This window comes from Podarcis erhardii, assembly GCF_964252035.2.
Source record: "Podarcis erhardii genome assembly, chromosome: 9".
In the NCBI taxonomy this organism is placed as follows: Eukaryota; Metazoa; Chordata; class Lepidosauria; order Squamata; family Lacertidae; genus Podarcis; species Podarcis erhardii.
Window position 1 is genome coordinate 43,503,415 of NC_138512.1, and position 23,271 is coordinate 43,526,685.

The window sequence follows — 23,271 nt, forward strand, 5'->3', positions numbered from 1 at the left end:
TTGCTGCGGCGCCAGCCTCTCCTTGTGTATTCATTTCACATTGCAGGGGTCGGGTCCTCGAACCACAACCCCAGTGCTGCAAACCAGAAAATGCAAGGTAGAATTTAGGCTAAAATAACATTACAGTTTCTTTAGTCAACAACATTTGTCCAGCATTAGATCTTATGCAACACAATCCTATGCATGCTTTAATTGAATTTCCACAGTCTACTTTTTGCATTTCATTACCATTTGTCTGCATCTTGCACAACTGTTTTCTCTCTCCACTTCACGCCTCAGATGAAGTGGATTCTAGTCTACAAAATCTTACATTTTCATTACTCGTTAAGATGCCACAAGATTCTTCCTTGTTTTCCCAAAATATATAATTTTAAATGATTGGCACAGACATGATTTTTGTTTGCTAGACTCTAGCAAGCTGGAGACTACTGCACTTACTTTTTCCTTAATTTTTGGAAAATGAATTTGCATGTTAAGCTTTTAGGGTAAGTAAGACAATATTATGCAATCTGATAAATTATTCTTTTAAGCAAGGGACCACAGTACTTGACTCTAATTGCATTCTTTCCTGGGTGGTCATAATTTTGCATCACAAAATTGCTTTGTTTCATCTTCATTAGAATCACCCAGAATTCCACTGGAACTGTGGCTTAATAAATCCCTTTTCAAACCACATCACTCTTTAGTATGGCATTTATAAAATGTACCCACAAATATGTGCAATAGCTAAAGCTAAAATCTAGAAGAGGGCTAGTCATGCTCTCAAGTTCCACTGATTTCAATGGGTCCTAAGTGCTCATAATTCTGTTCTGGGTTGTAGATAATGCTGCAACATTTTAAAATCATGTATCTGTAACTATGAGACTAGAAATACTTTAATTTGAAAGGAGTGTAATGGTAAAAATATTTTTTAAATCTTCCTTTTGCTCCCTTTCACATATAACATATTAGATATGCCTGTAGGGCTGTACTCACTATCCTACACATTCTTGGAAGGCTATCTAAATATACTGTACGTATTATAGGACTTACCATAATCTTTTCCCTTTATTATCTGAAGGATTCTTGCTGAGGACCTGTTCTTCCCATTGGAGTCTGAACAAAGTATTGTTAAATTAATATTTACATCAGTTGGGTGACGATCCACGGCACACCTGTTCAACAGCATGTTAAAAGAGAGATGAAACAGCAAGCCTTCTGTCATTTACCACTTTGCTTCTATACCAGAATACAAAACAATGCTTTCCATGCTGAAATGCTGATCCCCAAGTGCATGTAAATGACCATTCTTATAAGGTTTGTTTACTATGCAAGTTGGAAACCTTAGCCTGGGAGCTGAATATGGCCCTCTGGACCTCTCTGTATGGTCCTCCAGACAATCCTTTAGCCACCCCACCCCAGACCACAACTCGTTCTGGCTTCACCTCTAACACTCCTTTAATGCTTTTGCCTGGCTGGAATGTGTCTTTGAACTGTCATAATGTCTTTTGATGGAAAGATGGAGCGGTGTGTGGGTGTAGTTGCAGAAATCTTTTGACTTTGTGGCTGGGCTATAACCTACTGTTGTCATGTTATTGGATTTGTTATTGATGATGCATGCAGTAGCCACTGTTGTGGCACATGAATGAGTTAATTGCTGACGCAGGCGGGGAAATTGCTGCAGCATTACGATGTACTACTTATTTATAATTTTATATAAATTATTCAGCTGGTTTGAGTTACTGAGTGGAAATCTATAATACTTTATACTGGGATTGTGGTGAAACTAAGTGGTAAACATGCATTTGGAACCTGGGGTATGTGTTAGTGTTGAGTGGAGAAGGGATTTGGAGTGGAGAAACTGGAACAGGAAACACAGGCTCTCCTTCTGCAGCTTCTCTCACCGTCGGATTCACCCCTTCTGACTATGTTTCTCTTTCGCTGTGGGTTAAACCACAGAGCCTAGGACTTGCTGATCAGAAGGTCGGTGGTTCGAATCCCCACGACGGGGTGAGCTCCCGTTGCTCGGTCCCTGCTCCTGCCAACCTAGCAGTTCGAAAGCATGTCAAAGTGCAAGTAGATAAATAGGTACCGCTCCAGCGAGAAGGTAAACGGCATTTCCGTGCGCTGCTCTGGTTCGCCAGAAGTGGCTTAGTCATGCTGGCCACATGACCTGGAAGCTGTACGCCAGCTCCCTCGGCCAGTAAAGCAAGATGAGCACCGCAACCCGAGTCGGCCATGACTGGACCTAATGGTCAGGGGTCCCTTTACCTTTACCTTACTGTTACATGTATACTGTAATATGTAGCTAACCACATAGTTTCACTAAAGTCAGGGTATCAAACATTTGCAATTCATAAGTTACATTGAGGCAGTGATGGCCACCAGTCTAGATGGCTTTATAAGAGAATTAGACAGATCCACAGAGAGGGCTACTCATGACAGCTAGTCATGATGGCTATGCTATGCCTTCAAGGTTGGAGGCAGTAAAAATTCTGAATACCAGTTGCTCAGAACTGCAGGAGGGGAGTGTCAGATCCTGCTTGCAGGTTTCCCAGGGGCATCTTGGTTGGCCATTGTGAGAGCAGGATGCTGGACTAGTTAAGCCATTGGTTGGATCCAGCAGGCTCTTCTTGTGTTCTTTAAGGACTACCCGAATATTTTATACTAAATTAGAAAAACAAGCCCTTTGACAGAAACAAAAACCCATTTTGAAAATTCCTGGACCAGAGTGCTTGTTTCTGATTTGTGCAAAAACCAAAAGAAATTCATACAACTTCATGCTCGGCATCCGCCTGTCTTGGAAAACAATGGAAAAGTCAAACCATTGGAGAGTTACAGCACCTGATGGCTGTAGAGATCAATAAGGAAGAGAATGTTCTGTTGCAGCTGGGGCAGATGAAGGCATCCAGTTGTGCTGCTGCAGACACACCATGGTGTTTCTTCTTTCTGTGCTCTTCCCAGTGGTCATTCCTGCTCTGGTCACTGCTGTGAATACACAACCTCACTGGTTGTCTTCAGGCACTGCAGTCGTTTGCAAGGGATTTCCACACAGCAGGGTTGATGTTGCCAGCCTTCATGTCTCGTTTGTAGACATCTTTCTAGTGAAGAGTTGGTCTTCTAACAGGCCTAGTGCCTGAAGCCAGCTCCCCATAGAGCATGTTCTTGTTGTGCTTAGATGTATGGCTGGCAAAGTGATTTACACTCTAATCTCCCTATGGCAACACCAGTTCACCACAGGGTATTTGTTTAGTAGACTGGAATGTAATGTACATACTAATACAGTATTTCCGAACGAACACATGGATCTTCTTTCACAGTTGTAAGACCTTGTTCCAAATATACATCCCCATGAAGTAAACACACACACACCCTTTCAGTTAAATTATTTTCTTGTCTTTTTCCTCCCTTTCCCTATGGGCATAGATGAAGGATTGTCTCTGAATATTCAATTTTTAAAAGTGTGTTTATCTCCTTGTTAGTTTATGGTCATGTTGAAAAAGAAATATAACCTACTTACCTGCCTGGATTGTGGAGTCCATGGGCAAAAATTTCAGGAGGCTGATTGGTGCTGTTAAAGTGTGGGTTGCTCCGTGGTATGGAATAAGGCACATGGCAGAAATCAGTATCGACATCCAGGCGTAACACAGAACCTGTAAAATCACTGAGAAAGTTGGAGGATAACACAATTGATTTTTAAAAGGATTTTTACTTGGCAGCATTCATTTAAATAGTAGTGAAATAAACAGGAAATTACCCAATGAAAGGGTAATCTCTGTGGGTTTAATGCAGCATACTAACTCTGTGAGATAACGTAGCTCCAAATTGCCTCCACTTGTTAAGTCTCAGTTTGGCCTCTTTAGAAGACAGAAATGACATGCTGCATGCACCTATGATTTTCACTGGACACATTTGCTCAAATGAGTTCCTCCATTTTGGAGGACTGGTACTTGTGTTTAGCTATATTGAGTGGGGAGCAGTATAAACAGAGCAGTATGGATAAATATATATTTTCCTCCATTAAGCATTAATGCTTCGGTGGTGGTCTGCATCTTGCTATTCCAATTCATTCACTGAAGTGATCAGCACATGAATTGTATAAATATAGTGAGTGGGGGGATTGGCACATGTTTTCAATGATGAAGATTATATTACTGATCTGTACTGGACATCTAAATGGTAGAATTATTTTAGAGGGTGTGGTGCTGAAAAAGAAACAATAAATAAGAAAGATTTTATCCACTGGTAATTATTATACCTCAAACCATCCATTTCCTCCATATCATCTATAGTGATCATCCCATCACCAAGGAATGTGTATAAAAACCCATCAGGGCCAAACAGCAGCTGTCCTCCAAGGTGTTTTCTGTGTAGCTCTGCAACTTCTAGAAAACCTCTTGCTGTTCTCGTATCAACCTGATGTGGATTTTTCCTGTAGCACAGAAAAAGGATTGTGGAATTAATCTCAATAATATATTTCCATTAAATTTATTTTTAAAATGTTTCTTCTCTGCCCCAGAACTATCCTTGCATTAGTTCAGAATGGCAGGGACATATGGTTTTTGAAATAAAGCTTTGTCCTAGGTCCTTTTAAACATGGGTGAGGCATGATAGCTTCCACTCAATTGGCCTGGGGGCCAATGATTCCTTAGTGGACTGTGACTGGCCATCAAACAGTGTGTGGGGTTTTTTTTGGGGGGGGGTATTGTTTTGTTCCTTTGCTTGCCATGTGGCAAAGGTTTTGCATCCTGAATGTATCTCAGGTTTTTGTTGCTGATATTAAGAGGCAACCAGTGTGGTATAATAGAGAAGGCTTAGGGAACCTGTGGCACCTCAGATATTGGATGTTATTGCTGAAGGCTAGTAACGCTGCCTGTGCCTGATGTGAGTTGGAGTCCAACAACATATGAACAGCCACGGGTTCCTCTTCCCTGAGTTAGTCTTAGACTAGGGCTGGGGTGACTCAGTCATAAGATGACCATGGACCAGACACTATTCTCTTAATAGGGTTGCTGTGAGGATAACTTTGGGGGAAATGTGTATGCCACCCCAAGGTCCTTGGAAAAAGGGTGGGACATACGGAAATAAATAAACAAATGTTATTCAGCACAGTTGTAGGTGGTGAGGACATAGACTGATAGTGGATTTTAAGGGATCGTTAGAGAGAGGTACAGCTGAACCACTCTCCAAAGGGATCTCATTAAAGAGCATTCTGAGGCATACCAGCAACTAGTCAGTCACATGTAGTATGGCTGCCAACTCAGTTTGAGGCTAACATTCCTCATTCCTTCATGTCCAGGAAAAAAGGAAGTGGGTATGGTCAGTTTAAGCCATATTAAGACTTGAGAAACCACCATCAAGATGAATTTTGTTGCTCAAATGCCACTAATAAGCTAGATCAGAAGAGTAGTAGGTTAGCATAGCATTGTCCTGCATGGAGTCAGACTTTGTTGCAGATTCCTCAGTCAATAGTCAACCTTCTTAATTCCAAAAATAGTGATGTGTCAGATCTTTCCAAAAGACTAGAATTTTGTATCAAAGACAAAAAATGTGCATTACTGTTTATTTTTTTTGAAATTATTTGGGATATACATTTGAATAAAGATTGGTTCGGCTGATTATATTTCTATGCTGCTTTTCATTCAGGTAAATATCCCATGGTGGCTTACAAACAATTAATAACAATAACATGATAGAACATAATACAGCATTAATCATTATAGAATAAAGAGGATTTATTGAAAGGAGCAAGGCACTGCACTTTGCTGCTTGCCTGAGCAGTGTTTGATTGAAATCTGTCACGGATGTTTACTGACAGTATCTAGATGGATCCTATGTAAATGAGGGGCAACCTGTTTAAAAGCAAGGCATGCAAAAGCAGAAAAACTGGGCTTGGGGACTGACAGATTCCCAGCATATGACACAACTAAGCTGAAGTACACTGTATATGGGGACTTGCTGCTGAAGCTGTTTACAAAATTCGTACCTGGACACGGTGTATTCTACAACCCTAAGAATATGGTCATGTGGCCCAATGGCCCATCGTTCTTGGTTGGTGGTATAGGACACATACAGCTTTCCATTTTTTTTGTAATTGGGATGGAATGCAAGGCTTAAGAGCCCTCTTTCATCTCCACCCTGCAGTCAAATGGGGAAAAAAAGCAAAACAAAGAATTGTGAAGTTAATTATGTTCTTTATTGTGTTGAAGAGGGACCCCCCCTTAAAAAAAGTTTCTTTCTTTCTTGTGAGTAATCTTTGCCTGCCTCCTTTCTTCTTTTCTTTCTTCCTTTTCTAACTATGGCACAAAAAAGGATTATAAAACATTTCATCCGGTTTGGGGAATTGGGGGGGGGGGGGCGGCAGCGGTTGTTGCTCCTTGAGAGTCGGAAGAGAACAATTGTTTTGTGTAGCTATTGGTATACAAGCCTCCTCACTCCTTTTCTATGGAGAGATCTTTGGGAAGCCATGAAGACAAGTTTAAGTGCTGCAGAGAATTCTTTCCTGGATTACTAGGTTGCTTGTTATAAGCAGAAGGCAAATTAGGAAAAAGGTCTATAATCAGCAGTCACTTCAAATCCAAGTATCCCAGCCCTGAAACACAGTGCCAACTCCCACTGTCTTGGCAATATGTTTAGAAAACAGTTAAATTGCTTGTGTAATATGTAAACCTTTGTTTTACCCTGGAGGCAACTACATCACTTGTCACAACGATGGTGGTCTGTTCATCATTGCTAGCATACTGTAGGTAATAAGCAGCCTCCATTCTCACTGCATGAAAGCATCATTCTGTACGGGGGTCCATAGCGCAAAGGATTTTATTATTTCAAAAAACAAAAATAGAAAATGCCCAAACATCTTTCTTTCATTATTTATGTATGCCACACAGATTAGTACTGTTATATGTTTAGCATCAGTTTCATGTACTGTGACAATACAAATGCCAGCAACAAAATGCAGCAAAAAACACACAACACACACACAAAAAACCCCAACCCCAAAAAGGGAGGGGTGGGAGGGAAAGGGAGGGGGATATTTCAGAGCTCTGAAGTGCAGAATGCAAAAGAGCACCCTCTAAGCATACTAGCATAAATGTACTTTTCTACAGAAAATATCTAATTAATAAGTATTGATACAAACAGAGATTCAAAAATACACAGAATGGGGTATGATCAGAAAAGAATTTCCTGAACATAAGTTAAATATGCTATTGTTTATGAGGTGCTTCTTAGGCCGTCTCACTCTAGTTATTCCTGCAGCATGATATACTTAAGGCTGCAATCCTATACTCTCTTACCAAGGAGTAAGTTCCATTGAAGTCAATGGGGTTTACCTCTGAGTAGGCATGTATAAGTGTGCACCATAATGATTGTTATCGGTGAGCTTATTCTTTCCTTTAGTGATCTTGATATATTGTCGTTCATTTTCTTCTTCTTCTTTGCTACTTGTACTTAAAGAATAATTTTGAAATGCAGTTCCTTAATATGACAAATCATCCATGATAAAATATGATACAATGTACTTCTGTATGTGGAGATTGTGCTTGTATATCATTTATATTATCATTTATAATAGGACATGAAGACTTTTTATATGAATATTTTTACACTATTCTGTTTCAGGGTGCTTTTTCTTGTTTGTACAATGGGCCAGAATGCAAGCTTTCATTTTGGCAAACAAAATTGTACAATCTGCATAACTTGAAATTCGTTTTTATGCCCTTTAAAATAAATACAGGTTGACTTATAGATTGCAGGTTGTGGTTCGAGGACCCGACCCCCGCAATGTGGAATGAATACACAAGGACACGTGATATAAGGTTAATGGGCAAGAAAAGACCACAACTTTATTGATTACAGCAGTGAAAAGGTATTGGCTTAGGCATTGGATGTCTAAAACAAGGAGGGTTTATTCACCAGTAGGTGGAGCCTGTTGATGCTAATCCAACTATAGGCTCTCCCCTGATGTCACCGAGGGTCGCGACAGGACGACGGAGAGTGAGGCCGAGGAGGGGCTGGCGCCGCAGCATTTAGGCTGCTGTAAACGCCCACTCGGAGGCACCTGGTTGGGTGCCTGCCGATGGGCGTGGGCACCAGCCAGGTCAGTGGGGGGAGGCAGGGGGCTAATGCCCCCTGCTAGGGGTGGAGCTCGGGCTCCCGCCCACAACCACTCCCCTCTCTTCCAGGGAGGAGAGTCTTTGTGAAATTCTATAATGATTTCAAGAAGAAAAGCTACAGCATGAAAACATAATTTTCCTTAATGGCACAATTACATCAGTTCTTTACTCTTGAATTGGAGCTAGACTTGCCTCAACTAGACCCATTTTAATCAATGGGCTGAAACATGCCTTATCCTGTGTCAGATTGTGACCTCTGAGGTGAAATATCCCCACTGAAATCAATGGGGCTAAAGCTTATAAAGACATAACTTAAATCCCACTGATATCAATGGGTCTACTTTAGGCATAACCAACTCCAATCTGTTATATGCAACTGGGTGCAAAAATGGACTTAAATGCAAAGTTAATGCAAAGTTAAGCTCCTTCAACTCCCATTGAAATCAAAGACATGGGTCAAGATCAAGAAAACCCATTAGGAACATGCAGGACCTCCTTGCAAGTACCAGTGGGCCATGGAACCCCTTGTTTCCCCCATGATTTCCCCCTCTTTATGTTAAATTAGAGGCCACCATCAGAGACCATTGTTGGACTTCCACTGGGTTTTGGTTGCTGGTTTGTTTGTTTTTTTTAGTAATGTGGAGAGCTGCTTTCAGAAAGTCCCCACTGCATTCCCAGTATGGTTCTTTGGATCCCAGCAACAGTTAATTACATTGCACTTTCAATGGCCTCATAAGTGCTCATTCAATTAGCAGCATCTAGGATGAAAGGTTTGGTAAACCATCCATCCTCTTTCTAAGTTCATAAACAAAAACAATCCGCAGCTGCTGCCAAGTTGCCATGATATGTTGATTTCAGTATCCTTACGCAAAGTATAATGGAACACCAGTTATATGAACTGTGATTATCCTGAACCTAATATCTGAGGTCACTGCGGTGTATTCCATTTGAACTCATATTTGCACATTATGTTTATACAATACATGCATTTCATTCATTCCTTGTGATCTCCAGCCCTGCCAATTTCCCCGAATGGCGTCATGAAGAGCTGCTATAGTGTGAAGATCTAATTTGCATTAAAGTGCACTGATGCCCAGTTTTAGCAACATTGGTTTAATGATGTTATAGCAACATGGGATAATGATGGCTATTTAATAAGCTAGCCACTACTGACCATTTAAGAACCTTTTGACTTTAGCTTTTCATAACACTACTGTTTGAAAAAATAGAAAAAAATACTGCCAATTCCCAGGTGAATGTTTATATCTTAAACTTTTCTATAGTGAAAATAGCCACCTGTTATGAATGCAGTCTGCGTGTTCTCGACAGCCAATGCATAATTCAAATAGCTATGTTGAGAATATTCAAGCTGCAATTGCTTCATCATGTTCCCAACTCAAAATTCAACCTATATTTGCTATGCAACGGATAAGCATCTGTTCTATGGATGTGACCTTTTGGGCCAACATCAAGCATGCTTCTTCACAACAAATTCAAGAGGAATTGGTTGTTGACACTCTGTAGCAAAGTTGCTTTTCAAGTGGTTGTGATCAAGTGGAAGAAGCTCAGTGTGCTGAGATTCACCCAGGGAGCCACTGTTTACATAACCAAGTGAGATCATCCGGAGGAGCACTGATAGTTATCCCCCATGTTAAAGATGCCAAATGAACTTAACCAAAAATCAACCACTTAGTGTCGCCAGTCCCATGCTGTGAGACACACTTCCAGCAGAGATTCAGCAGGCAACATCGCTTTTGGTATTCAAGTGAACCTTGAAGATAGGCTTATGTAGCTGTTTGAAATTTTCTTGAGTAGCTAGTCATTTTAAGAATTGTTTTGTACTGCTTTTAATTTTTATTTAATGCTTTTAAATTGATGTACACTGCCCTGATATTTTATGAGATGACAGTATATAAACACTCTTATATAAAATGAATGCATGAATGAAGCTGGAAGTCACTATGGCCCATAAAAAGTTGAAGCTGCCATGTCTTTTGGCACACATTGCTGCAGCATGAAAAATGCAGGTTGAGTTGCAAGTCTGGGATAAGAGCAACCTGCATGGATGCACAATGTACTTTTGTGGATAATGCCTTGTGGGATGCTACTCCAGAGGGTTCATTGTCCTAATTTGGGGAGAGCATTTTAGGGGCAAGGGGAGCTATTGTTAGAAATGGGCGGGGTGAGAACTGAAAAATCTCTGACGCGTGTTTGGAAATAGCATGCAGAACTTTGCATCATGGCCATTGTAAAGCCATCATATGGTCATTTTTACCATTTATATGGATCCACTCGGCCCATATTTTCAATAAACCTATTTGTGGCAACCTCAACCCTGCCGTGTGGGGTCATCACCCTTGCAGATGAGACAGACAGACAGGTTGTATATCCACAGTAGTGAGCAGAAGAGAAACAACCACAGAGAGAAGAAACACCCTGGTGCATCTGCAGCAGCACAACCAAATACCTTCATCTGCCTTCATCTACTCCACACTACATCTGCCTGCAACACCTGTAAAATTTCCTGCAGCAGAAGTGTCATATCATGTTTTGTACAACCCAAAGTGTTTTTTCTGGGTACCACCAGTCCTAGCGTCAGGCTGCTCTATATATTTCTATGATCCAAGAGCAGGAAAACATGCCACAATGATTGCTCTCTTTTTGTTACACACCCTCATATTTTGAGGCAGGCAGGCAGGCAGGCAGGCAGGCAGGAAGGAAGGAGATACTGAAATGGTTGGGGGATTTTACCAACCAAATATTACTAATGATGAGAATGCTTGGCTGGAGTAAGAAATACGTGGTTTCTGACTCCTTGTTTCCATAAAGATTATTTTATGGTCTGTAGCTAATATAGTGGTCATGCAGCTAAAGGCATTATCTTCGCATCATTAGAATGAAACATAACACTGGAAATCCCTGACTTCATTGCTTGAGGTTTCATTGGTATCTGAGATTTTATATTTCCCATTGTAAATCTAAATAAGAACTTGTGCTGACCTTTATTAGAGCAAACATTAAACATTAAACAATTTAGTAAGATTACTACTATGAAAGGGAACTTTTTGAAATGTGTTTTGGACCACCAAGAAACAATCATAAATTTAAGGAAATATGAGGTTACGACCATGTGACTTCCCTTGCCGAGTTATGTAACAGATTGTTGTGACTTAAAGGTCATACTTTTTTTTAAAAGACACATTTTAAAGAGATTTATAAAATTTCTATTTATACAATGTTCATATCAACAATTTAAAAGGTATAAGTTACTAGAATAACATATAAAGTTCAATTCCTATGACCCCCTTTACAAAATACAGAATACTGGGCCAATAGTAAATTATATAATCTAGAGCTCTATCTTTTAATGGACAGGCAAATGGTTCATAATGATCAAATTTTAGTTAATGCTGAGGAAATGCCAGTCTGCTTATATGCTAATTTTAAAAACTGAGAATTGATATCTTTACTTCATTTACAGCCTACCCTAAATGTAAAGTTGAGAGTGGGGAAAAATAGAATAATAACTGAAATTAGTTGCACCAGTCCAGCAAAAGCAATATCCATGGTTTGCCCTTCTGTATATCTACTTCTTACACATCCAGCTATGAAGAAAGGACTGGGAAGTACAACTAGGGCAGAACCACATAGGCTGGATCCATGGGGGGTGGGCAGGGGCTTGGGCAAGCTGTCAGAACTCCAACTTGCTGCCTCCCAAGTTGTAAGTCAGTAAGAAAACAACAACCCACCAATCCTCACCCCCCTAAATGTCAAGAGACTTCATTCATCTCCAACAGCACATCTTGTTTGTCCCTTGGCTTAGATCACATCCTGCTTTCCATGACAAATCATTTAACTGTATATCAAAATTAAGTTACATGAAAGCTAATGGCAAGAATAACAGAGCTAGTGATATCAAATGTATGTTTTGTATAAACAATCTTCACAACAAAGATAAGAGGGACAGAATTTTTAAGGCTGCTTCTTCCCTTTATAACAATTTACGATCTAGGAATGAATGAGAGCAAGGGAGAGCGAGCATTAATAAAAGTCAGCCATCATTATGATGTCACTCTCCTAATTTCCCCTGAAATAAACTAGCAGGTACAAATAATATTTACAATAAGTGACATCATCAATGTATCTTTCCATTGCTCAGACCTTGTGTTATATATAGCAGTGTTTCCTGTTTGTTGTAAAGAACACCTTCTGGGTGGAATGGATTCCATTAACAAAAATCTGTCTTATGTTAAGTCATCTTTGTTAAAACATACGTACACACACCAGACCAGGAATGATACAGATACAATGTAGCAATTTATAAAAACTTAATCATGTGTTACAAATTAAGGACTCCATCCTGTGTTAAAGTAATCCATAGCTACATAAAGAAAACAGAGTCCAGATAATATGAATAAAGCTCATTTCCTAGGAAATTCATCATCTCTAAACAAAAAAATTCCCATACACAATGCTTGATCACAATTATGGGCCTAACTACAAAATACTGATGTAACCAAGCTGATCAGAGGTATGCTGTGGCATACAATTTTTTAAATTTTTTTTTAGAATCTGATAGAGAAGAAGTCATGATTGTTTTTTGAGAAAAGTCAAAGAGCCTGATTTTTGCAGAACTGTTGAATCTGTACTGAAAAATCAGTATGCAACATTTATGATGTCCATTCATAAACATCTGTTTCCAGAAAATCTTGGTCATTTCAAGTAACATTTTAGGATGATGCCCAGTTCCCCAGGGGATGTCCATTCATGTGATTTCATTCAGAGTTTAATGCAAGTGTGAGGTGAATGCTGGAAAACAGCAATTCAATGTGAACAAAACTAATATAATCTGTGGGAATCCATGATGTATGCCCAGAAGCAAATGAGTGTCTGGAAAGGCTCTCAAAAGTTTCATTAGTAGGATTAAAATATACATGTGAATGAGGAATTTCCTTGTGGTTCAGGTTTTTTTTTTTAATTGGAGGCAGAATGCAACCCCAGTTTATATCAGCACCAACATTTGCCTGGGTACTTCTGAATGTGATGACTAGGAAGGCTTCTTCAATTTCAGCTACAAAGAAGATCCATAGACAGCAAATTCTCTTTACTAATAATGCCAGTGTTTTTTTTCTTTTAAACAAATGTTTAGAGCACATTTTGACTCAAGAAAACCACCATTTTATATTTCAAATCAGGGGAAATAAATACAGTAAATGGACAAAAGTACAAAGATTCCCAAAATGTTTAGGGGTATGCATACCCCTGCACACCCCCAGAAAAAAGCACTGAATAATGTCAAGGAGAAAAAGTGCATTGCCTTCCCATGCACTACCCAAGAGACAAGAGTGACAAGAGCCAGTGTGTATCCAGGCTATCTATCTGGGAGAAGATATGGTACTTGGAGACAGTCACCACATCACCCTAAATAAATGTTGACTTAGTATGATCTGCTCTCCCCAACTGAACAGAACATTTGTCAGACCTGGTGAGGGTTAGACCACAGAGGAGGTCAGAGGAGGTGGGTATGGCAGTAGTTTGGAGTGGACAGTGAGAGCAGAAGACCAATAAGCTGGGACAAACATCAAAGGTATGGTGGCCAGAGATGGGTCCTTAAGGACACTGGACAGATCCATTCTTCAAGTCAAAGATGGCCAGTTCCCATTCAGATATTTTGGCTACTACAGAGGGCTCGTGTGCTCAAGTAATTATACTGCCTGACTTAGCTTGGGAAGACCCTGGTTCAACTCCCTGCTTGTTCCCAGTGCTTACAATGCTTGAGGCCAGTGAGCACGACTTAGCTTAACCTAGGCTTGATGGGAGGCAGGAATCATGTCCTATACTGGAAGCCCCCTTGGAAAGGGGCAGGATTAACAAGAACAGCAATTTTGCTTGACCACAAGGCAAACATGTTACAAAGTACTAAACTTGAAAAATAACTTTATTAAAATTAAGTTATTTTTCAAGTTTAGTACTTTGTAACATGTTTGCCTTGGGGAAAGGAAGGGGAAAGGAAGGGGAATAACAGTTTCTATAAATACAAACAACAATAGCTACTTTTTAAAATGGTAGGTAATATATATATATAAACAACTAACTTAATTGTAACCAGGGGACCATGTCTGAAACTGCCTAAGCATTCGTTAAAAAGCAATATAATAACTTCCTCTGTTTATAACTGCAGAAATACTCCTTCACATTTCTTATGTTCTTAAAACTGATAAACCAAGGTGGGAGGGGTGGGTGGGGACTGAACTGGCTCCAAAGAACGATGAGTGGAAAGAAAATTAGTGCAGTTCCACAAATATATGACAAAAGGTTTACACAGTGCTCTAATTGGCAGGTTCTATAATAGTACTCACATTTCCACTCGTGCAAGAGATTACACAAGCATAAGAATATCCTTTGAGATTCATTTAATTTGTTTCACACAGTGGGAAGCACTGCATCTATGAGTGGAACATACTTTCCACATGCAGAAGGGCACCTTTAGATATAACAGCACATGCAGATTATAGAAAATTGAATGTATGCCATAATGATTGAAGCAAATGATTTATTTACGTTATTTATTAAATTTCCACACTGCCATTCATTCGAGGGTCACAGGGCAGTCTACAATATAAAAACACAAAAATACATAACACAGTAACAAACAAAAGCAATAACGTCTCCCATATATTGTTTAATGTTTTTATTTATTATATTAAACCATTCCATTGGCCAGAAAAACCAAAGGTTTTCTTCAGTCCCTTGTGATTTATCTACATGCTGCCCTGATCTTCACTAAGTCATATGTATATGGGCATAATGAATGGTTATATGGCTGAAATCTTATAACAGTTGGGAAGTCTTCACTAGGGATGAGGGAGAAATCCACTCCAGTAAACTCAAGCATGGATTCCTTGCCTTGTGAGGATTGGTCTCCTTCAAACAAGCACCGGTGTTTTTCACTGTTGTTTTTTTCTTAAAGAGGTCAGTGAACTTTATAACACCATTAATTAAATAAGGTCAGTTGTAACATTTGTTTCATTTCATGTTAACTTCTCTGGGCGTCTGTCGCATTGGCACTTCGGCAAATCCAATAAATGAAATAATAAAAGAACAGCGTTGTTTAGAAGTCTGATGCCTGAAGCAAACTGTATGACCGCTCAAAACTATTACATACTCAGAATAAGAGAAAATTAGACATAAAAATTAACCAAATGTTCATCTGTGTTGATGGACTGCATCCAGCCATAGTGAAGATTTCTTGAGGTTTTCAGTATTACTGCTACTACTGCTATTATTACTATTGATACTGCTATTATTTGGCTTAGCCCTATGGTTGATTAGAACCTGAGTTTCCCACAGTCAAAGTTAGCACTGTAGCTAAGCATACCACACTAGTTCTTACTTTGTTGTTGTTTAGTCGTTTAGTCGTGTCCGACTCTTCGTGTCCCCATGGACCAGAGCACGCCAGGCACTCCTGTCTTCCACTGCCTCCTGCAGTTTGGTCAAACTCATGTTGGTAGCTTAACCTTACAACCTTAATGTTATCAGGACAGATAAAATGCTTCTTCATGCAGTTCATAGTCAAACTGTGGAACTTGCTGCCCCAGGAGGCAGTGATGGCCATCAACTTGGATTGCTTTAAAAAAAAGGATTAGACAAATTCATGGAGGAAGGGGCTATCAATCACTAGACATGATGGTTTTGCTCTACCTCCACAGCTACAGGCAATAATGCTTCTGAATACCAGTTGCTCATGTTCTGTTTGCTGGTTTCCCATTGGCATCTGGTTGGTCACCGTGAGAAAGGGTTGCTGGGATAGATGGGCCATTGGCCTGATCCAGTAGGCTATTCTTATGCTCTTAACCCTAACTACATCCCACTGGTTGTGAATATGTACCTCAGCTTGCTGTGTTCTAGCATGTACAGTGGTACCTCGGGTTAAGAACTTAATTCGTTCTGGAGGTCCATTCTTAACCTGAAACTGTTCTTAACCCAAGGTACCACTTTAGCTAATGGGGCCTTGTGCTGCCGCCGCACGATTTCTGTTCTCATCCTGAAGCAAAGTTCTTAACCCGAGGTACTATTTCTGGGTTAGCGGAGTCTGTAACCTGAAGTGTCTGTAACCTGAAGCATCTGTAACCCGAGGTACCACTGTATAATGTATAATGATTGTGCTCTAGTCATTATACCAGTTGTTAGTTATTTGACCCTTTCCCTTTTTTAAAATCCTCAAGTATTTAACTTTACTTTCAACATTGCAAGCTAGTTCAATGACAGTACGATATTGCTGTTACATTTTACAGTAAGTTTACAGCCTAATTATGAATTAAAATGGTTTTCCAGATACAATGTGTTCGGTCTTAATAATTTCATCCACTTTGCTTTAACACCTTTTTATTTTATTCACATTCCAGAAATTTTCATACTTGAGTGGATATCTTTAAACAGCCTCTGTTCTGATCATATAGATTTTAATTTCCTAACTTTCCCCTTTAGGCTATTTCTGGTTTCCGTGTTATTAAAAAAATGAAGTTTCCTGTGAAATTATTGGTTTATGTTATGATCCCCATGGGAGGACGCCAAGTTTAATTACATTATGGTCATTGCTACCAAGTGGCTGAACCACACATTTCCTGAATTGGACATGATTTTTGTCAAGAGCAATTTCTTTCCTTGAGTCTTCCAGAAGTAGCTTATGAGCAATATGTTTTTTTGCTGCACATATCAGAATTACAGAATTGACAGAATTACAACCCTGGTAGATGAAGGGAACGCAGTGGATGTAGCCTACCTTGATTTCAGCAAGGCATTTGACAAGGTGCCCCATGATATTCTTGTAAAGAAGCTGGTAAAATGCGGACTTGACTATGCTACCACTCAGTGGATTTGTAGCTGGCTGACTGACAGAACCCAAAGGGTGCTCATCAATGGTTCCTCTTCATGCTGGAGAAGAGTGACTAGTGGGGTGCCACAGGGTTCTGTCTTGGGCCCGGTCTTATTCAACATCTTTATCAACGACTTGGATGGTGGACTCAAGGGCATCCTGATCAAATTTGCAGATGACACCAAACTGGGAGGGGTGGCTAACACCCCAGAGGACAGGATCACACTTCAAAATGACCTTGACAGATTAGAGAACTGGGCCAAAACAAACAAGATGAATTTTAACAGGGAGAAATGTAAAGTATTGCACTTGGGCAAAAAAAATATGAGAGGCACAAATACAAGATGGGTGACACCTGGCTTGAGAGCAGTACATGTGAAAAGGATCTAGGAGTCTTGGTTGACCACAAACTTGACATGAGCCAACAGTGTGACGCGGCAGCTAAAAAAGCCAATGCAATTCTGGGCTGCATCAATAGGAGTATAGCATCTAGATCAAGGGAAGTAATAGTGCCACTGTATTCTGCTCTGGTCAGACCTCACCTGGAGTACTGTGTCCAGTTCTGGGCACCACAGTTCAAGAAGGACACTGACAAACTGGAACGTGTCCAGCGGAGGGCAACCAAAATGGTCAAAGGCCTGGAAACAATGCCTTATGAGGAACGGCTAAGGGAGCTGGGCATGTTTAGCCTGGAGAAGAGGAGGTTAAGGGGTGATATGATAGCCATGTTCAAATATATAAAAGGATGTCACATAGAGGAGGGAGAAAGGTTGTTTTCTGCTGCTCCAGAGAAGCGGACACGGAGCAATGGATCCAAACTACAAGAAAGAAGATTCCACCTAAACATTAGGAAGAACTTCCTGACAGTAAGAGCTGTTCGACAGTGGAATTTGCTGCCAAGGAGTGTGGTGGAGTCTCCTTCTTTGGAGGTCTTTAAGCAGAGGCTTGACAACCATATGTCAGGAGTGCTCTGATGGTGTTTCCTGCTTGGCAGGGGGTTAGACTCGATGGCCCTTGTGGTCTCTTCCAACTCTATGATTCTATGATTCTATATCCTCAGAAGGAAAACAATTTAGTGGATAAGACTAGTGGAAGAACACCGCCTCCCCCATATTAACAAGCAGCTTGGGGTTGATTTATATAAGTATTAGCCCATGACACACAGCAAATTCACAGCTGACCATGTATTGAAATAGTTAATGCCCCAAACTTGAATCTTCGCATCCAGGAATTGTCCTTTTTATATATTTTTTGCACCATAAAGCTTTACTCTTAAGCTTGATTGTTGCTTTTACATTGTAGGTACCCTGCCCTGGAACCAATTGGTGAAGTGGGAGTTATAAATAGAATTAATAAATAATAGGCCAAAGTCCAATAACAGACATGGCCTCAGTTGGCTGAAAAGCACTCAAGAAGAGAGGCTGAAGAGGTAAGTGGCAGGTGTGGGGCAGCAAATACTTATTCAACGAACTTAGTAAAGTTCAGATACTGGGAAACATGAGCTATCCAGCTTTGTTACACTCTTCAAGGAGTATTACTATTTAACAGAGACTTCACCAGTTTTAAACTGCTTCTCAGGCTGCTTACTGGAAATGTAAATTATTTGAAGAAAGCAGTATGGAACCTGTTTTCAAAGTTGGTTGTGGAATTCAAAAACTATCTGATGGGAACCAGAGCTTTGCTATATGCACAATAGATCCCAGTTGCTAATCAAATAATTCTTTCTCTTTTCTGTGAATAGCCATCCTTTTTTTGTTTTTGTTTTTACAAAGAGAAGACTAAATGAATACATCAATCAGAAGGAGGTTTATAGGTTTCTTCATAGTTAATGAATAAATGAGAAATGCAATACATGGATAAATAAAATTTGAATTGTTGCAATATATGAAGTAGAATTTAGTTTAGATAACTGTAAATGTTACTCCATTCAGGTGATATTACTGAATGTTTAGGCTCTGCATTGCAAATTCATTTAGCTGTATTTCGGCACATATTTCCAAATTATTCACACATGAAGGACGTTTTATTTAAAAGAACTGATATTTACAAATGGTTGTGCATGGTTTAGTAGCTGAAAGGGGTATACAGTGAATCTGAAATACCAGGAGTCTTTTCTGTCATATGTACAGTATGGCCAAACTATAAAACTAACAAAATGTGGAAGAAAATACAGTTTGAACAAGTGTTATGGCCACAGTCTAGTGCCTATTCATTGAATGGGGCCACTCTAGTTGTGGAAAATGGAACACTTGGTGCTTTTATTGCTCCCTTAGCTGTTTGTGAAGAATAAATGCACTGACCAACATTTTGACCAAATATGGGTGAATGAGCAAATGTGTGGGTTCCTAGAATGAAGATTGCAGCTGAAGCACTCATCCCCCAGTACTGCTGTAGCTCCAGACAAACCAAAAGCTGTAATAAAGGTTTGCTCTTGGAGGAGAAAAACTATGAGCCCAGGTTCAGATATAATGCTAAGCCCAACAGTGGCGTAGCTCCATGTTGTGAGGCAATAACAGGACTGGGGACGGACTGCAAACCATGATCTTCACTCCATGAACCCACACATTTGCTTGCTTGTGCTAAGTCACAGTTTGGCTTAGTGTTATGCTGAATCTCTTTGCTACCATTTCTTTCTTCTTTTCTTGTTCTGACTCACTTAATGCCTTGGGATGATGAGCTGCTCTGATGTCAGAGTGGGCTTCTGATACTCTTGCAGGTAAGTCAGCAAGGCCTTCAAGGTTCTCTGTGACATCAAAGAGCCTTTTGCAGATCCCAGCTGTCATAGCCTTTGATTGCCACTGCTTTAGTTTTTCTGAAGTCACAGAGGACTCTGCAAGTCTTGGGCCAGACAGAAGCCATAGAAAAACCACCAATTATGAATTTGGACAACTTTGAGCTAAATTATTTGGGGAATTCATGAATATACTTATGGTATGGGCTTTCAAATGATGCCATAGAAGTCCAGTAGTTCTAGTCTATCCTTTAACTCGACTCAGAGAGAAAACTCTGACTTGGTGCTAATAAGTTAGGATGTAATAGTTATCTATTTGCTCCGGGTCTATTTCATGCTTCTGCTTAAATGCAGGAATTATAATTTTTTGTGGGGCCTGTTGAACACTGGGACCAAATCCTGCACTCTTTATCCAAATGGAAAATATGGATTACCTTTGCTACACAAACCATGGAAAATCTTAAGTATTCACTATATATATATATATATATATAGAGAGAGAGAGAGAGAGAGAGAGAGAGGACTTATTCACCATGAAAAGAAGTTGCATGAGTGGACTGCTTTGTAACAAAATGTTAATGCTGTAAGCAGAAATCTGTCTATCCCCTTTTTCCAGACATTTGACCTGGTCCTTGAATATGTTTGTCTACTGGTCATAATTTTGTGCTGTTCCATAGTAAGTTTGTTAACAATCTTTTATTATTTTGTGTAATCTCTTGGGTGGCTTGTATTTGAAGTTTAAGGCTTGTTTACACACACTTTAAAGAGCTTAAGTTTATGAGAAAACAGATGCTAAAGAATGATTGTAGCAACACTAACCGTCTCTCCAAATGCATATTGCAGATAAAGTTTAGGGGCAAAAAATGAGCCATAGTAGCTAATCAAATTAGATTTCTCTGAATTTGAACGAATCTAGAAGATTTTTTCCTTACCAGTCCTTTAAAAGTGTCCAAGGTTTAGTCTGTGTGCCTACCGGTAAACACTATCTGAAATTGGACAGGGAAGTTCAGAAGATTACCGTATGTCTGTATCCTGAAAAATGCTTCACATGCACACACTGTTAAAAATCGTATCTCATATTTCACATCCTAATTGCTAAAGGGAAACCATGTCTATGCCACTATTATTATTATTTTTCTAATATTTGCCAAAGAAGGAAGGAATACAGGAAGCCACCTCATACAGAGTGAGACTATTGGTGCATTTAACCTATGCTGTCTGGGAACAGCTCTCTGGGGTTTCAGAGAGGACTCAGCCCATTGTGGAGATGCCACAGGCTGAATGGATCTGGGAACTTTTACATGCATGGCATGTGCTCAACCAATGAGCAGGGGAGTAAGAAGAAAAAGCATTTCAGAGAATTAAGTGCTGTCCTTTAACAACAAGGTCACTGATTTTCCTTGTAGCAAGGAGTCCTTAATAAAATCTAATAGCACCTGTCACTGTACACATCACAGGCCTAGAAGTACAATCTTCATCCTTAGGAAGAAATAATCTGGTTTTGTAGGCTGGCTTGAGTTGCAGTGATGTAAGCTGCAGTGCTCCAGCTGAAGCTCAAATATTATACTTGGGAAGCAGGATGGAAGTGGCTAGCTCCATCACACTTCTTAAAAAAGTATTTGGCTAATGTAACTGCTTTGCTTTGCTTTCCATTCCTTCAATGCAGCAAAAGGCCAAAGGATGCCACACAAGCTGAAGGAAGAGATCCTCCATTCTCTCTTCCACTGTTGAATGGAAAGTGTATGGCACTGTGTGCCATGAAGAGAACATAATAAGAGCCTTGTTGGATCAGGCCATCTAGTTCTCACGGTGGCCAACCAGATGTCTATGGGAAGTCCACAAACAGGACCTGAGGTTTAGCAGTGGTACATGGAAAACCAATGGTATAAAGCACCAAAGGTAGCTCATGTGCCAATTTTTTATTTTTATATATTTAACGCACTTGCATCCAGCTTTCTTCCACCATGGAAATCAAGACTGCAGACAGTTGGTGCCCAGATAGTCTTCCATCCAGACATTACCCACACCCAGAAATATGTTGCTTTGACAAGACAGCTGCATCATGTGCCTCCAGACAATGCTTTGGGACAGATTCTAAAACTCACCACATCCTATGAATGACTACCTCAGGGCAGTGGTTCATAGCTTTTTCTGACTTAACTAAGGCTAGTCAAAATGATCAAGTGGGTGAGGGAATGCCTTAAAACTGACTGGAAATGGGCTCCTCTGTTGGTGAACCATTCACCACTGCTCATCACTCAGAACCTCTAATTTTAATCACACCAGCCACCCAAATGTGACTTGTGATATGGTAAAAGTCCTAGGTTCTGAAAGGGGAGTGCCCACACATGATCAGCTTCCACATGGGACAACATTTGTTAAGTCAGATTTCATAAATAGGAGGAATTCCTTCTATCTTTTTTTTAAAAAATTAATTTTTATTAACCAGCCAATCAAATCAAATTAAATCACATCACATAAATTCCAAATTACAAAGCCGAATTTTAAATTTTGTTGGGGGGACCCATATTTCAAGATCTGAAGGGGGATTCTGATCATCTTCTTGCTACTGCGTTAATGTCCAAATCAATCCAAATCAGTCCAAACAGAGTTCATAATTCTATCCAGTCTTATCTTGCTGTTTCCACATCACATCTTGTTCATATATTTTCTCTTTTTTCTTTATGATCTCTTCTGATAGTCTCCTTAAGTCGATAAACACCAATAATAATCCTGTGTGAATTTTCCGTTCTTCCAATCCTCAAATCGAGATGGTTTCCATATATCATCACCTTCATAGATAGCAGCGCTCTTTCCATCATTAATTACAGAACTGTCATTCTTAAGTCCCACTGAGGAGTTTCACCCACAATATAAAAACATCTCTATTTCTCTATTTCTCCTCTCAGACTTAAGTCCTCTGACAGAACTTCCCAATATGGCGACGGCATTTTTAACTGCATCATTCCAAAGTTCTTATACATTCCACGCTCTTCTTAAAACATGCTTTGGTTCGAAAGTTTATCTCCACACAGCCTTAAATCCACAGCTTAAGTCCTTAAAATGACAATTCTGACTGGTGAATTCCTTCTATCTGGCAATATGGTAGTACAAAGTATTTTGTTGACTGCACCTTCTAGTACTGACATCCAAAAAGCACATCATAGCTCTTTTCAGATATTCCCTCTTGTGTAATTATAATTCCATGGGGGTGGGGCAGCACTCTGCCCCTGCATCCCTTTCCAGGCCCAGATCCTGTCTTCTTTCGAGGGGTTACATCTGGAAAAGGTTGGGAATACTGCATGATGAGCATTCTCAGCCAGGAGGAGACCATATCCTTTCTAGATGATCTCTTCAATGAATGGTTTGGGAAGGGGGAGGAAAAGGATGTGAAAGGCACAATGGTGGAACAACCTCATTCTGCCCTTCCAAGTGATTACAACTACATGGAACAAATGCCTGACATACCGTAATTCCTGCGTGACACACACTGGGGTATGATAGGCCATCTGGATCACCTTTAGTATGACCATGGTTTGGTTTTCATCCCTTTCCTAGGTTCTCCTCCACCT

The 23,271-nt window shown here is 39.9% G+C and overlaps 1 protein-coding gene across 2 annotated transcripts in view; it reads right to left on the bottom strand.

The window, feature by feature from the left end:
- HHIP (hedgehog interacting protein) overlaps positions 1 to 23,271 on the bottom strand; it is a 79,205-nt gene that overhangs the window by 23,691 nt on the left and 32,243 nt on the right. For both annotated transcript variants that reach the window (XM_081875325.1, XM_081875326.1), the window contains exons 5-8: positions 5,966 to 6,117; positions 4,238 to 4,411; positions 3,500 to 3,643; positions 1,033 to 1,154 (exon numbers count right to left, since the gene is read on the bottom strand). In XM_081875325.1, coding sequence (XP_081731451.1) covers positions 1,033 to 1,154; positions 3,500 to 3,643; positions 4,238 to 4,411; positions 5,966 to 6,117 — 592 coding nt within the window. The remainder of the gene's footprint in view (positions 1 to 1,032; positions 1,155 to 3,499; positions 3,644 to 4,237; positions 4,412 to 5,965; positions 6,118 to 23,271) is intronic.